The 16,583-nt window shown below is 46.8% G+C and overlaps 1 protein-coding gene across 2 annotated transcripts in view; it reads right to left on the bottom strand.

Annotated features, from left to right (window-relative positions):
- The window catches only part of LOC124721168 (plexin-A4), a 996,057-nt gene that overhangs the window by 750,520 nt on the left and 228,954 nt on the right, over positions 1-16,583 (bottom strand). For both annotated transcript variants that reach the window (XM_047246003.1, XM_047246004.1), the window contains one exon: positions 12,359-13,499. In XM_047246003.1, coding sequence (XP_047101959.1) covers positions 12,359-13,471 — 1,113 coding nt within the window. In that variant the 5' untranslated portion in view covers positions 13,472-13,499. The remainder of the gene's footprint in view (positions 1-12,358; positions 13,500-16,583) is intronic.

Below are 16,583 nucleotides of genomic sequence, written 5' to 3'. Positions count from 1 at the left end.
GCACTTACCCGAGCCCAGGAAGCAGCGCATTAGAGCTCTCAGCTACCCCGGCGTGTGCTCTCATTCAGAAATACTTGATGAATTTAGTTTTGGTAATTTTCACGCAGTCAGTTACGCTGCCTGGACACACACACACACACACACACACACACACACACACACACACACACACACACACACACACACACTTTCTAACTGCACTACTTGTCTTATTTTGTTAAGCCTTTAAGGAACGAAAGGAGTTTGGGTTTAACGTCACGTCGATATCCAGGTCAAAAGAGACGGAGTACAAACTCGGATTAGGGAAGGAAATCAGCTGTGCTCTTTCAAAGGAACCATCCCGGTATTTGCCTGGATCTGTTTAGGGAAATCGCAGAAACCCTTAATCTGGATGGCCGGACGCGTGTCTGAACCGTCGTCCTCCCGAATGCGAGTCCAGTGTGGTAACTACTGTGCTACATCGCTCGGTGTTGTTAAACTTTTTAACTTAACCCATTGGCTGCCACGGGGGATCACATACTTTAACCCGCCTCTTAATGCCATTTGTCTGTCTAGGAGAAAAGTAGGTCGTTTAATTCTTCCGTAGGATGTCGTAGTGATCACGGGAGTGCTTCCTGTTCAGCATATACTTGCTCAGGGTGGCGATTCTTCTGGAAAACCTGGGATTCTCTGCGAATTGCATTTTACCTGGAAAAATTCAAGGAAATTTCAGGGAATTTCAGGAACTTTATAAATTTAAGGGAATTCTGCGTTTTAACCTAATATTCAAATTTATTTTTGCTGTATTCTATAAATCACCAATTTTTAAATGCATGATGTCTCAAAATCTGTTAATTACGTGAATATTATTCCGCATAAATTAACGATGTTTAAAAACTGCGGTTAAACTACCGCTTATGGCTGGTATATAGCTCAGCAAAAAGGAAAGAAAAATCATTACTGTAGTACGTCCCCCCCCCCCACCTTCCCCCACACCCTCACTATTAATTTATCAGGAGCTTCTTCACACCATCTTCTTCCAAACATCTGAAATACTCAGGGAATTTTTTTTTTCCAAATTTGAGTAGCCACCCTGTTTCCCGCTCCTCTTATCAAAATTGCGTGAGTTCTGAAGGGAGATCATACGTTGCAGATCGAGACTTATTTTGGTCTTCGTGAGTTTTTGGTTGTTTCTTGGTGAGTGTTGATGACGGTATTGGCACTTCTTTTCATGTCAATGTAATTTGCATGGGGACAATGGACACGAATCTCCGTTTGGGTATCGGATTCAAATTTGAAATTTCTCAAAAAAAAAAAAAATTCCCTGCAGTATTTTTCTTAGTATTTGGATGCAAATGGACAGTAATAAGGGAAATTTTTTTTTTAAATAAGTTTATGTAACTCTTAATGAGTAGATCATGGCAGCACTTTAAATTTTTGAATTCCGTCAATTATTAGACGAAATACTGAAAGTCAAAATTTTGTTGTCCCTGGAAGCTGTTAGCTAGGCAACCTGCAACTCCGACCGAGCACAATTTTGTAAAATAGACAGTATTTAGCATTGAAAATGTGTCACATGTGAATGGATATCTAGGGCCGCTGCGATATCAAAATTATACATGCGCTAAAATAGAGTTTAAGTTGCTTGAGAGGTTGTAGAACCCTGAGAAATTGTTTTAACGAAGTTTGGAAACGAGGCGATGGCATTAATTCCGTTACGACCTCATCTCGGCAGACGGCGGAAAGAGTTGCGGTAAAGCCCTGAGCACCGCCGGCGACCACGCCGGCAGGCATCTCAGCAGGCCCCCGCCTTTCCCTCTCTGCCGCCACGCAGCAGATAAAAGGTCCGACCGCCGACAACCTCAACTCCCCCCAGCACCCCCGCCCTTTCCCCCACCAAACCCACTATTTCCCCGCCGGACGCCACGGCGCCTGTCTTACGGCAGCTTCTGTGTTATCAGCTGAGCGGCGTCTTGTAATGTCGCGCATTATCTTCCCTCAGACTCTAGACAAATCGCCAACTGACTCATGGCATGAGCTGTCATACAACCGATAGGGTCATATTTCTCCGTCAATATGAGATTTAGGAACATCTTACTACGACTGTCTTGCAATTAATTAGATACTGAAATGCGCCACGCACTTGATCCCACGAAAGAGAGACATGTCCGAGCTAAATCGAAAGCACTAGCCGAACTAAAGACCTGACACTTTGACGGTTTTTTCCCTGCAGCGAATGACGTAATCCTGTATTTCCGTCTCAGATACACGGTACGTTAATTTTATTACACATATAAGCACTAACTCACTCGACCGCTACGGTCGCTGGTTCGAATCCTGCCTCGGGCATGGATGTGTGTGACGTCCTTAGGTTTAAGTAGTTCTAAGTTCTGGGGGACTGATGACCTCAGATGTCAAGTCCCATAGTGCTCAGAGCCATTTGAACCATTTGAACTAACTCACTCCCTTCACACCGGCTTCTTTCCGGGTGTTAGTCTAGTGATGTTACAGGATCCACTTTTTATGCTGGCTATTTTTATTGTAGCCCAGCGTTTTATGTTGTTTTTAGCGCTATAAATGGTTTCCAAGCATTGATGCAGTCACGGCCAGCAGGCTATCCAAAACCGCCATGGTGGGAAAAAGCTTTGTGCCTTTCATAAAGAAATTCAGTGAACTGAATTTCGCCGGCCGTTGTGGCCGAGTGGTTCCAGGCGCTTCAGTCTGGAAGCGCGCGACTGCTACGGTCACAGGTTCGAATCCTGCCTCGGACATGGATGTCTGTGATGTCCTTAGGTTAGTTAGGTTTAAGTAGTTCTAAGTTCTATGGGACTGATGACCTAAGCAGTTAAGTCCCATTGTGCTTAGAGCCATTTGAGCCATCTGAACCATTTGAACTGAATTTCGATAATTGCAGCTTATCAGCGTAAATTGTGTTTACATTTGCTACAAGACAGAGTAAAGACCTTTACGCAAGACACCTTTAAAATCAACAGCTGCAGTTCCATCTTCTCAGTGTCATTAGTATCTGTAGGTTTATCGTGCGACCTGTCGGATAACGGGCGTCTCTCCTAAAAGTCGTCAGGTGAATTTTCTCCGGTGTCTCGGAAGATGTTTGTAGTTCCTTTTATGCTACGTATATCTGGGGACAGCCCAAAGAGTTACAGCTCACCACGAATTTCATGCGACGTTTATATCGACGAAAAGTGTCCGTTTCTTTCCAGTTACAAACTAAACGATTTTTTAAGTGGAATTTTACCTGTCCTTAAAATAGAGCAGTCCTAAATTAGTCTAGGGCGGTATACGTATTATGGGTACATACTGACAGTGACAGTAGAACACGAAGATTATCAACTACTCAAGCAGTGACAGCATCCTGGCCCGCGGCGGCTGTTGTCGCTATGCAGCAGCACTGCTCTGTCTGTGCTGAAGTACTGATTATTCTTTGTGTTTTACTATCGCTATTAATATATATCAATGACACGAACATCGCACTAGGCCAATTTGGGACTGCTCTACTGAATAGGCACGTAAAATTCAGCTTTAAAAATAATTCTTTTTGTAACAAGAAATAAACCAACTCTTCCTCTTCGACAATTGAACGTCGCATGAAACACGTGTCCAGCTACATATTGCAAAAAAGAAATTCCAAATATCTGCCAAAACATAGAAAATGCGCATGATGATTCTTAGGAGAGAGATCCTGAATGCGTCGCTGACCAGCAGTCGAAAGTGCTGATATGCCAACGACGATTTACGTCAAGTGTTTATAGTGAATAGTTACACGCACTGGTACTAATGCTGTATAACAGTAGCCACGAATAACTTCTGTTGGTCTCATGATAAATAAGTAGGTCTCATGATAAATAACTATTGATGCAGACCGTTCTGTCGGGTGTCTGCCGTGTAAGTTGCGAAGCATGGTTCCCAACTCCTTTGAACACTGCCCACGTGTTATCCAAGTTGGGCATCGTTATTTCCATCATTTGCGTTATCCTAGTCTCTAAATCATCATGGACTATTTCTGTTTGGTGGCCGAGCGGTTCTAGGCTCTACAGTCTGGAACCGCGTGACGGCTACGGTCGCAGGTTCGAATGCTCCCTCAGACATGGATGTGTGTGATGTCCTTAGGTTAGTTAGGTTTAAGTAGTTCTAAGTTCTAGGGGACTGATGACCTCAGAATTTAAGTCCCATAGTGCTCAGAGCCATTTGAACTATTTCTGTTTGACGTACGACGCCATCAACTTTTAACATTCGCTATTCAAGATTACGCCTTCGGAATTCTTGTGTAAATTCGAGAAAAATAGTCACAGTGTTCTTTCTCAGACCGCAAGGGATCTAGCACAGAACACGCCAGTTTAAATAACGGGTGTCCTTCCTTCGTTTCTGTTACGTGTATTTTGGGTCAGTCCACTGAAAGATTGCTAATTTGACGTTTCATACTTCGTCCTTTGTTACCGAAAGATGCTGCTTTTCAACCAAAATGTCTATATTGTTTCGGTGTGTATTCAGTCGATAGAGAAAACTCAAATTAGTCTGGTACGATATGAAGTCCACAGATATTTACTGACGATGACCGCAAAACACAGGAAGCGAATAACTCAGGTCAAGAAATAAGCAAGCAGGTATTCTTATACGAACGCATCCTCTCGCACTGACACGGTCTACAACATGCTACAAGTTGTTCAACGTTCTACGAGCTTTCGGCTTAATACTCTTCGACCAGTGCCAAATAGGAACTCACTGTAGTGTCGATACCTTCGACCTCATATAGCCGTGGGCATGTCGTGACGTCACCGGTGAATATTGTATGATTCGGGGATGGGCAGAGCAGCAGCGACGTCAGAGCCAGCATCAAGGCTATATACGGACGCGCGACGATACGGCACTGAGTTTCCACTTGACACTGACTGCAGAGAACGCCACCGAAATCTCGTGGAACTTTATTACGGCGCTCTTACGTTGGTATTTAATAGAAATACACCATCTGCCTGTCAACATAAATTTCACTTTATCTATGATTAACGACGACGCGTTTCAATAGCAAGTACCTAAAAATATATAGTATTGAGCAACTGAAGTAGATAAACTGCTGCAGCCAGTCTTTAAGCCTTCAGAAACCAGTTTCAACTCCGAAACGGGTCGAATACCGTAAAAATTGTAAAGTACGAACTCGACTCAACCGACAAAGTTTGGAAGTATTTTGGAATGAGAGGCTCGAGTTCTCTGGCAGTTAGTTACAGAGTAACTTGTGTCTTATTTGGATACATGCCTCTATTCAGACATGGTGCTTAGCGCTGACAATACTAATGCCCATTATTACTCATCGTCCTCAAGCTTCCATTCCAAGCTGCGCGGTTCTGCAACAGGTTTATTTTTCCGGCAACATTACTTGTAAGCTAACACTGATAAACAGCACTACTCATATCTTTACTCGTTAAGTTGGCCGATGTGCAACTCATATACGGGTTCACTGATACAATTGACAAAATGAACTGGGACGCTATACGGAGTTGTTCCCGCAGCAACAGCCGTCACATAATAGCACTTTTGCATCTAAGTTCATAGGCGCCTATGCGAAAGCGAATCCTTCCGTGTAAGAATTGAAGGCAAGTAAACCCCCGATTCTTCAAAGAATCAAATTGCAGCTCGTCGTCTGACTGAAACCAACGTCCCCGCATGTCTTTCTTCAAGTCGCCAAAGATGAAAATCACACGGTGAACGATCCGGGCTGTACAGAGGATGTTGGAGTGTTTCCCAACCAAATCGCTGAATCGAAGCCTTCGTCCGATTGGCAGTGTGAAGGCGGGCGGGGTAGAGGGGGGGGGGGGGGCGACGGGTGTTATTGTACACAGTATGATTCCGTCCGAGAGCATTCCTGGACGCTTTGATTTTATGGCGCGTCGCAGTTACTGCAAAGTGTCTTCATAGCGCTGCGCATTGATTGTTGTTCCACACTCGAGGAACTCGACGACACGAGAGGCCTTGTTGTCGAAGGAGTGTGTGATTACTTGTGAATGGAACCATCCATGATCCCATTGTGGTTGGTGTTCGGCCCTCATTTGACTGCCCATTATAGATCGTATATGGACATCATCACACCGTAGGTGGATAAATGGATGCGTACAGCCACATTCTGTCGGTTCATCTCCAGGAACTGTTGCAGATATTCATCAGTCACCAACGAGATTAAGTTGCTTAAGTTATAGCTAGCCACTATCGACGGGTTTTCGTCAGGCAGTAAACGCCTAGTGTGAAAATTCGTATTCAAAGCCTGAACAAAAAACTTTTAGTTACAGTAATCCAGATTCAACTTCTACAGATTACATAGTTCTCCTTCACTGTGCTAGGTTTGATTAGTGAGTACATCTGTAACTACCGAGCCATGTATCATAATCGTACATCACTGAATGTTGAGTGTCTAACTGTGAATTATTTTCACTAATACTATTTACTTGTTTACCACTGCGTTGCTCATCTTATCTGCGTTCTAGTAAACATCGCTCTGTGACCAAAACAGTTGCTAGCGTACAAGCAAGCAACCTTGTCAGCAACTAGTCTCTTTTGGTAGGGATTCGCTTCATTCTTCCAGTTTTTCAGAATGAGATTTTCACTCTGCAGCGGAGTGTGCGCTGATATGAAACTTCCTGGCAGATTAAAACTGTGTGCCCGACCGAGACTCGAACTCGGGACCTTTGCCTTTCGCGGGCAAGTGCTCTACCAAGCACTTGCCCGCGAAAGGCAAAGGTCCCGAGTTCGAGTCTCGGTCGGGCACACAGTTTTAATCTGCCAGGAAATTTCTTCCATTTTTTGTTGAGCACGAGACTTGCTTCAGAGAATACAACTGATCCACCACAGACCATGAGTTGTTACACCAAAATACTTATAATTTGTCTGCGAATAACCTCCGAAATTTTGTCGCCGGAGTTAAGAGTTCATCCCGTATAAATACCGGGTGTTCCTCCTCTGGGTCTTCAGGCGTATTTTCTCTGATGTTGGCCGATATTTGCAATTTCGTTTTTGCAGTGTGTAGCTGGAGTCAGCCCAAACACATACTGTTCAGCACGTCTTTCTTGCGATGCACAGTGTCGAAGGAAGCGTTGATTTCTTTCCCGTTACAAACAAAATTAAACTACTGGCCACTAAAATTTCTACACCAAAAAGAAATACAGATGATAAATGGGTATTCATTGGACAAATATATTATACTAGAACTGACATGTGATTACATTTTCACGCAATTTGGATGCATAGATCGTGTTAAATCAGTACCCATAACAACCACCTCTGGCCGCAAAGACGGCCTTGATACGCCTGGGCATTGAGTCAAACAGAGCTTGGATGGCGTGTACAGGTACAGCTGCCCATGCAGCTTCAACACGATACCACAGTTCATCAAGAGTAGTGACTGGCGTATTGTGACGAGCCAGTTGCTCGGCCACCATTCACCAGACGTTTTCAATTGGTGAGAGATCTGTAGAATGCGCTGGCCAGGGCAGCAGTCGAACATTTGATGTATCCAGAAACGCCCGTACAGGACCTGCAACATGCGGTCGTGCATTATCCTGCTGAAATGTAGGGTTTCGCAGGGATCGAATGAAGGGTAGAGCCACGGGTCGTAACACATCTGAAATGTAACGTCCACTGTTCAAAGTGCCGTCAATGCGAACAAGAGGTGACCGAGACGTGGAAGCAATAGCACACCATACTATCATGCCGGGTGATGTGCCAATATGGCGATGACGAATACACGCTTCCAACGTGCGTTCACCGCCATGTCGCCAAACACGGATGCGACCATCATGATGCTGTAAACAGAACATGGATTCATCCGAAAAAATGACGTTTTGCCATTCGTGCACCCAGGTTCGTCGTTGAGTACACCATCGCAGGCGCTCCTGTCTGTGATGCAGGGTCAAGGATAACAGCAGCCATGGTTCCGAGCTGATAGTCCATGCTGCTGCAAACGTCGTCGAACTGTTCGTGGAGATGGTTGTTGTCTTGCAAACGTCCCCATCTGTTGACTCAGGGATCGAGACGTGGCTGCACGATCCGTTACAGCCATGCGGATAAGATGCCTGTCATCTCGACTGCTAGTGATACGAGGCCGTTGGGATCCAGCACGGCGTTCCGTATTACCCTCCTCAACCCACCGATTCCATATTCTGCTAACAGTCATTGGCTCTCGACCAACGCGAGCAGCAATGTCGCGATACGATAAACCGCAATCGCGATACGCTACAATCCGACCTTTATCAAAGTCGGAAACGTGATGGTACGCATTTCTCCTCCTTGCACGAGGCATCACAACAACGTTTCACCAGGCAACGCCGGTCAACTGCTGTTAGTGTATGAGAAACTGGTTGGAAACTTTCCTCATGTCAGCACATTGTAGGTGTCGCCAGCGGCGCCAGCCTTGTGTGAATGCTCTGAAAAGCTAATCATTTGCATATCACAGCATCTTCTTCCTGTCGGTTAAATTTGGCGTCTGTAGCACGTCATCTTCGTGGTGTAGCTATTTTAATGGCCAATAGTGTATGTTTAAAGCGGCACTTTGAAGTGCCCATTCGATAGCGTGGTCCCAAAATTCGTCTAGTTCATTTTTTTTATCGATGTGTATTAACAGGGAGAGTAAAACACGAAGAATAATCAGTAGTCCAGCAGCGATTGAGCAGCGCTGCTGCGTGGCCCTAGCAGACAGAGCGGTGCTGTCGCTGCTGGACTACTGTCGTTCTTCGTGTTCTGCTGTCCCTCTAAAACTAATATGCAACTAGACGAATTTGCCAGCACTCTATCAAACGGGCACGTAAAATTAAGCTATAAATTCATTTTGTCTGTAACGAGAAAGAAACCGACGATTTCCGTCGACACTGGACTTCGCACGAAAGACGTGATGAGCTGTATTTGTTTGGGCTGACTCCAAGTACACACTGCAAAAGCGAAATTGCAAATGTCTACATCTACATACATACTCCGCAATCCACCATACGGTGCGTGGCGGAGGGTACCTCGTACAACAACTAGCATCTTCTCTCCCTGTTCCACTCACAAACAGAACGAGGGAAAAATGACTGCCTATATGCCTCTGTACAAGTCCTAATCTCTCTTATCTTTGTGGTCTTTCCGCGAAATGTAAGTTGGCGGCAGTAAAATTGTACTGCAGTCAGCCTCAAATGCTGGTTCTCTAAATTTCCTCAGTAGCGATTCGCGAAAAGAACGCCTCCTTTCCTCCAGAGATTCCCACCCGAGTTCCTGAAGCATTTCCGTAACACTCGCGTGATGATCAAACCTACCAGTAACAAATCTAGAAGCCCGCCTCTGAATTGCATCTATGTCCTCCCTCAATCCGACCTGATAGGGATCCCAAACGCTCGAGCAGTACACAAGAATAGGTCGTATTAGTGTTTTCTAAGCGGTCTCCTTTACAGATTAACCACATCTTTCCAAAATTCTAGCAATGAACCGAAGACGACTATCCGCCTTCCCCACAACTGGCATTACATGCTTGTCCCACTTCATATCGTTCTGCAATGTTACGTCCAAATATTTAATCGACGTGACTGTGTCAAGCGCTACACTACTAATGGAGTATTCAAACATTACAGGATTCTTTTTCCTATTAATCTGCATTAATTTACATTTATCTATATTTAGAGTTAGCTGCCATTCTTTACACCAATCACAGATGCTGTCCAAGTCATCTTGTATCCTCATACAGTCACTCAACGACACCCTCCCGTACACCACAGCGTCATCAGCAAACAGCCGCACATTGCTATCCACCCTCCAAAAGATCATTTATGTAGATAGAAAACAACAGCGGACCTACCACACTTCTCTGGGGCACGCCAGATGATACCCTCACCTCCGATGAACACTCACCATCAAGGACAACGTACTGGGTTCCCTTGATTTAGTTATATGTTGGCACCGTGGATAGGCCTTGAGAAACTGAACACAGATCAATCTAGAAAACAGGAAGAAGTTGTGTGGAACTATGAAAAAAATAAGCAAAATATACAAACTGAGTAGTCCATGCGCAAGATAGGCAACATCAAGGATACTGTGAGCTCAGCAGCGCCGTGGTCCCGTGGTTAGCGTGAGCAGCTGCCGAATGAGATGTCCTTGGTTCAAGTCTTTCCTCGAGTGAAAACGTTGCTCTCTTTATTTTCGCAAAGTTATGATCTGTCCGTTCGTTCATTGACGTCTCTGTTGACTGTAATAAGTTTAGTGTCTGTGTTTTGCGACCGCACCGCAAAACCGTGCTGTTAGTAGACGAAGGGACGTGCGTCTCCAATGGGAACCGAAAACATTTGATTGCAAGGTCATAGGTCAACCGATTCCTCCACAGGAAAAGACGTCTGATAAATTCTATACGACACTGGTGACGGCATGTACGTCACATGACAGGAATATGTTGTCGACCCACCTAACTTGTACACTTGGCGAATGGGTAAACAGATTCTTCTACCTTGCCCGATTTAGGTTTTCTTGTGGATGTGATAATCACTCTCAAAAAAGTGATGAAAATATAAGAGTTTGTCACATGAACTGCAACAAATGAATGCAACAGTTTCACAGTCCCACAGTTTTCCCTGTGCTCTGTGAAAACACGTGTTTTTAACGTTTTCAAATTTTTCCATGTGTAGATCGTCAAATCCTGCATATGTCCAAGCAAATCCGAACATGTTCTGGAATTTTGGAGAGCGAAGTTGATTATGTGTGAGTGCCTGAACTTTGGTAATTGTCTGAAAATAAAAACTTAAACTTTTCATTCGAGGGGAGACTTGAACCAAGGACCGCTCGTTCCGCAGCTGCTCACGTTAACAACAGGACCACGGCGTCCCTGAGCTCACACAATCCTTGATGTTGCTTAACTCAGTTTGTATATTTTGCTTATTTTTTTCATAGTTCCACACAACTTCATCCTGTTTTCTCGATTGATCTGTGTTCAGTTTTTCAAGACCTATCCACTGTGCCAACTTACGAGGTGCATTCAAGTTCTAAGGCCTCCAATTTTTTTTCTCCTGACTGGAAAGAGATAGAAACATGCGCATTGTTTTAGAATGAGGCCGCGTTCATTGTCAATACGTCCCAGAGATGGCAGCACCGTACGGCAGATGGAATTTTACCGCCAGCGGCGAGAATGAGAACTGTTTTAAATACTTAAAATGGCGACGTTTTCCTTACTTGAACAGCGTGCAATCATTCGTTTTCTGAATTTGCGTGGTGTGAAACCAATTGAAATTCATCGACAGTTGAAAGAGACATGTGGTGATGGAGTTATGGATGTGTCGAAAGTGCGTTCGTGGGTGCGACAGTTTAATGAAGGCAGAACATCGTGTGACAACAAACCGAAACAACCTCGGGCTCGCACAAGCCGGTCTGACGACATGATCGAGAAAGCGGAGAGAATTGCTTTGGGGGATCGCCGAATGACTGTTGAACAGATCGCCTCCAGAGTTGGCATTTCTGTGGGTTCTGTGCACACAATCCTGCATGACGACCTGAAAATGCGAAGTGTCATCCAGGTGGGTGCCACGAATGCTAACGGACGACCACATGACTGCCTGTGTGGCCTGTTGCCAAGCAATGTTGACGTGCAACAGCAGCATGAATGGTACTTTCGTTTCGTCGGTTGTGACAATGGATGAGACGTGGATGCAATTTTTCAATCCAGAAACAAAGCGCCAGTCAGCTCAATGGAAGCACACAGATTCACCGCCACCAAAAAAATTTCGGTAACCGCCAGTGCTGAAAAAATGATGGTGTCCATGTTCTGGGACAGCGAGGGCGTAATCCTTACCCATTACATTCCAAAGGACACTACGGTAACAGTTGCATCCTACGAAAATGTTTTGAAGAACAAATTCCTTCCTGCACTGCAACAAAAACGTCCGGGAAGGGCCGCGCGTGTGCTGTTTCACCAAGACAACGCACCCGCACATCGAGCTAACGTTACGCAACAGTTTCTTCGTGATAACAACTTTGAAGTGATTCCTCATGCTCCCTACTCACCTGACCAGACACTCTCCGTGGCCGCACATTCACCAGCCGTGCTGCTATTGCCTCAGCGATTTTCCAGTGGCCAAAACAGACTCCTAAAGAAGCCTTCGCCGCTGCCATGGAATCATGGCGTCAGCGTTGTGAAAAATGTGTAAGTCTGCAGGGCGATTACGTCGAGAAGTAACGCCAGTTTCATCGATTTCGGGTGAGTAGTTAATTAGAAAAAACAAATCGGAGGCCTTAGAACTTTAATGCACCTCGTATAACTAAATCTTAGGGGGGTGCGATGGGGAGGTTCCCTTGTGAGTACTTCAACCTTAAAGTTCAGTAACAGTATGTTGACAATGACAGTTTAGTAAGATAAATAGGGACTTACCGTTAGGACGCACTGGTGACTGGGAGAGATGAAGTCGAGCCCGCGACTTCCGCTGCCGCTGAAGCACTTCTTGATGTTCTGCATGAACTTGCGGCGGATGGCCTTGAGCGAGTAGACGCAGAGCGCGCTGGAATCGGCGGGCTTGCTGGAGACTTCGCCCTCGCTGTGGTCGCTCTCGGAGAAGACGGCGAACAGCACGTCGTCCTGCGCGTTGATGCCCAGGTCAGAGGCCAGGTCGGAGCCGGGCTTGCCCACGTACGCGGCCTGCACCAGATTGTACGGCCTGCCGCCCTCGCTGATGCAGTCGATGGGGATCTCTGTGTACGAGTAGTAGTTCTCGTCGTCGTGGCAGACGCGCACCAGCTTGGAGATGAAAGGCGACGGCGACGTGTGCTTCATCTGCGTCGTGAGGAAGTAGCTGAAGCCCTCCGAGCTGAAGCCGTACACGTAGTGGATGGGGTAGCGCTCGCGCGCCAGCGAGTTGACGAACATGCGCGTGCCCGTCGTGACGGCCGTCTCGGCGATCATGAACATCTTATCGCGGTCGAGGCTGCGCGACGACACGGCTGGCACCTCGGACCGGTACGGCGAGTTGCCGGTGTAGGTGACGCCCACGTACATAACTTGCGTCACCGGAGGGTTCGGGGGCCCCGGCGCGATGAACGCCACCGTCGACGCCGTCGAGTTGTTGGCGACGACCGCCTCGCGCACCACCTGCGAGACGTCCGAGATGTTGTGCAGGTTGCGCACGGAGCAGATGCCCTGGAAGATGCTGCCGCACACGACGAGGCGCGTCGTCGTGTAGTCGATGACGAGCGCCTTGTTCACGTTGTCGGTGAGCTTCTTGACGACGGTGGGCGGGCAGTCTAGCACGGAGCACTCGGGCGAGTCCTCCTGCGGGCCCGTCACGTCCTTCATGACGAGCTGCAGGTCGGGCGACAACTGGTACAGCCGGTTGACGGCGCCCACGAAAACGCGGCCCGTGTTCTTGTCGACGACAAGGTGGTTGAAGCGCTCGGTCGCGTCGTCGCTGAAGGTGCACACGATGTTGGCCGCGGCGCCGCCTAGCCCCAGAAACAGCCCCACGCCCAGGACCGCTAGCAGCGCTCTCATCTTCACAGCGTGCGTCACGTCATAGGACCTGGAACACATCCACACTTCAAATATAAAATTCAGTTGCAAAGCGATTTAGAAAAGATTGCTGTATTGTGTGGCAGGTGGCAGTTGACGCAAAATAACGAAGAGTGAGAGGTGATCCAAATGAGTTCCAAAAGAAATCCGTTGGAATTCGATTACTCGATAAATAGTACAATTCTCAAGGCCGTCAATTCAGCTAAGTACCTGGGTGTTAAAATTACGATCAACTTCAGTTGGAAAGACCACATAGATAATATTGTGGGGAAGGCGAGCCAAAGGTAGCGTTTCATTGGCAGAACACTTAGAAGATGCAACAAGTCCACTAAAGAGACAGCTTACACTACACTCGTTCGTCCTCTGTTAGAATATTGCTGCGCGGTGTGGGATCCTTACCAGGTGGGATTGACGGAGGACATCGAAAGGGTGCAAAAAAGGACAGCTCGTTTTGTATTATCACGTAATAGGGGAGAGAGTGTGGCAGATATGATACGCGAATTGGAATGGAAGTCATTACAGCAAAGACGTTTTTCGTCGCGGCGTGATCTACACTCCTGGAAATTGAAATAAGAACACCGTGAATTCATTGTCCCAGGAAGGGGAAACTTTATTGACACATTCCTGGCGTCAGATACATCACATGATCACACTGACAGAACCACAGGCACATAGACACAGGCAACAGAGCATGCACAATGTCGGCACTAGTACAGTGTATATCCACCTTTCGCAGCAATGCAGGCTGCTATTCTCCCATGGAGACGATCGTAGAGATGCTGGATGTAGTCCTGTGGAACGGCTTGCCATGCCATTCCCACATGGCGCCTCAGTTGGACCAGCGTTCGTGCTGGACGTGCAGACCGCGTGAGACGACGCTTCATCCAGTCCCAAACATGCTCAATGGGGGACAGATCTGGAGATCTTGCTGGCCAGGGTAGTTGACTTACACCTTCTAGAGCACGTTGGGTGGCACGGGATACATGCGGACGTGCATTGTCCTGTTGGAACAGCAAGTTCCCTTGCCGGTCTAGGAATGGTAGAACGATGGGTTCGATGACGGTTTGGATGTACCGTGCACTATTCAGTGTCCCCTCGACGATCACCAGTGGTGTACGGCCAGTGTAGGAGATCGCTCCCCACACCATGATGCCGGGTGTTGGCCCTGTGTGCCTCGGTCGTATGCAGTCCTGATTGTGGCGCTCACCTGCACGGCGCCAAACACGCATACGACCATCATTGGCACCAAGGCAGAAGCGACTCTCATCGCTGAAGACGACACGTCTCCATTCGTCCCTCCATTCACGCCTGTCGCGACACCACTGGAGGCGGGCTGCACGATGTTGGGGCGTGAGCGGAAGACGGCCTAACGGTGTGCGGGACCGTAGCCCAGCTTCATGGAGACGGTTGCGAATGGTCCCCGCCGATACCCCAGGAGCAACAGTGTCCCTAATTTGCTGGGAAGTGGCGGTGCGGTCCCCTACGGCACTGCGTAGGATCCTACGGTCTTGGCGTGCATCCGTGCGTCGCTGCGGTCCGGTCCCAGGTCGACGGGCACGTGCACCTTCCGCCGACCACTGGCGACAACATCGATGTACTGTGGAGACCTCACGCCCCACGTGTTGAGCAATTCGGCGGTACGTCTACCCGGCCTCCCGCATGCCCACTATACGCCCTCGCTCAAAGTCCGTCAACTGCACATACGGTTCACGTCCACGCTGTCGCGGCATGCTACCAGTGTTAAAGACTGCGATGGAGCTCCGTATGCCACGGCGAACTGGCTGACACTGACGGCGGCGGTGCACAAATGCTGCGCAGCTAGCGCCATTCGACGGCCAACACCGCGGTTCCTGGTGTGTCCCCTGTGCCGTGCGTGTGATCATTGCTTGTACAGCCCTCTCGCAGTGTCCGGAGCAAGTATGGTGGGTCTGACACACCGGTGTCAATGTGTTCTTTTTTCCATTTCCAGGAGTGTATTTACGAAATTTCAGTCACCAACTTTCTCTTCCGAATGCGAAAATATTTTGTTGAGCCCAACCTACATAGGTAGGAATGATCATCAAAATAAAGTAAGAGAAATCAGAGCTCGAACAGAAAGGTTTAGGTGTTCGTTTTCCCCGCGCGCTGTTCGGGAGTGGAATGGTAGAGAGATAGTATGATTGTGGTTCAAATGGCTCTGAGCACTATGGGACTTAACATCTATGGTCATCAGTCCCCTAGAACTTAGAACTACTTAAACCTAACTAACCTAAGGACATCACACAACACCCAGTCATCACGAGGCAGAGAAAATCCCTGACCTGCCGGGAATCGAACCCGGGAACCCGCACTTAAATGTGAATTGCAGAGTACTCATGTAGATGTAGAATTAATTAAACCTATATAGAATCAGCAATAATTGTACTAAAGTAAGTTTCTATATTCCAAGGTTAGAAATGTTATAATCGTATCTACCAACACATTTTAAAAAGAGCCGGTCCCAGCAAACGACGAAAAATTTCAGTTTTTGCTTTTTTGTTTACTAAATCAGTAGTACTAGCAATTCGCAAAAGATCTGGCACTACTGGCAAAAGATGTGTTCAAGGCTACTCTTCAATCTGAAGTACTCGAAAAAAATATCAAAAACTTTCATTTCAGATTTCATTCCAAAAATGGAAATGAAGCCAGTTTTCAATGTTGAAACACCAGCTCCTCGACTGACCAATAACTAACAAAATAAGATTGTTAATTAATTTAAAAATCTATGTGGAATAAAAACCTGGAAACCTGAAAACAAAGCGGAAAAATTGTAAGTGGCAGTCATGTAAAAACGAGAAAGACGGAAGAAAAGTAATAAAACTGTTTGTTATTTCAAAAGTAATCACCATAGCTGTTACTACATTTATCCCACTATAGACAACACACTCAGCGCTTTCATGGAAAAATGCGGTTGCGGTTGTCTACGGAGACATGACTGTACCCAGACGTGCATTTCTCCGTCCGACGTAAATGGGCACCACGAATGTGTTTCCGCAGGGCCCGCCCACATGTTGCTACGGTTGTTTGAAATACGCTGCAGAATTTTCAGTGGGGAGCCGTAACGCATCCTCCATAC

This window comes from Schistocerca piceifrons, chromosome X (assembly GCF_021461385.2).
Source record: "Schistocerca piceifrons isolate TAMUIC-IGC-003096 chromosome X, iqSchPice1.1, whole genome shotgun sequence".
In the NCBI taxonomy this organism is placed as follows: domain Eukaryota; kingdom Metazoa; phylum Arthropoda; class Insecta; order Orthoptera; family Acrididae; genus Schistocerca; species Schistocerca piceifrons.
Note: the sequence above shows the minus strand (reverse complement) of the source record. Positions and strands in the feature narration are given on the sequence as shown.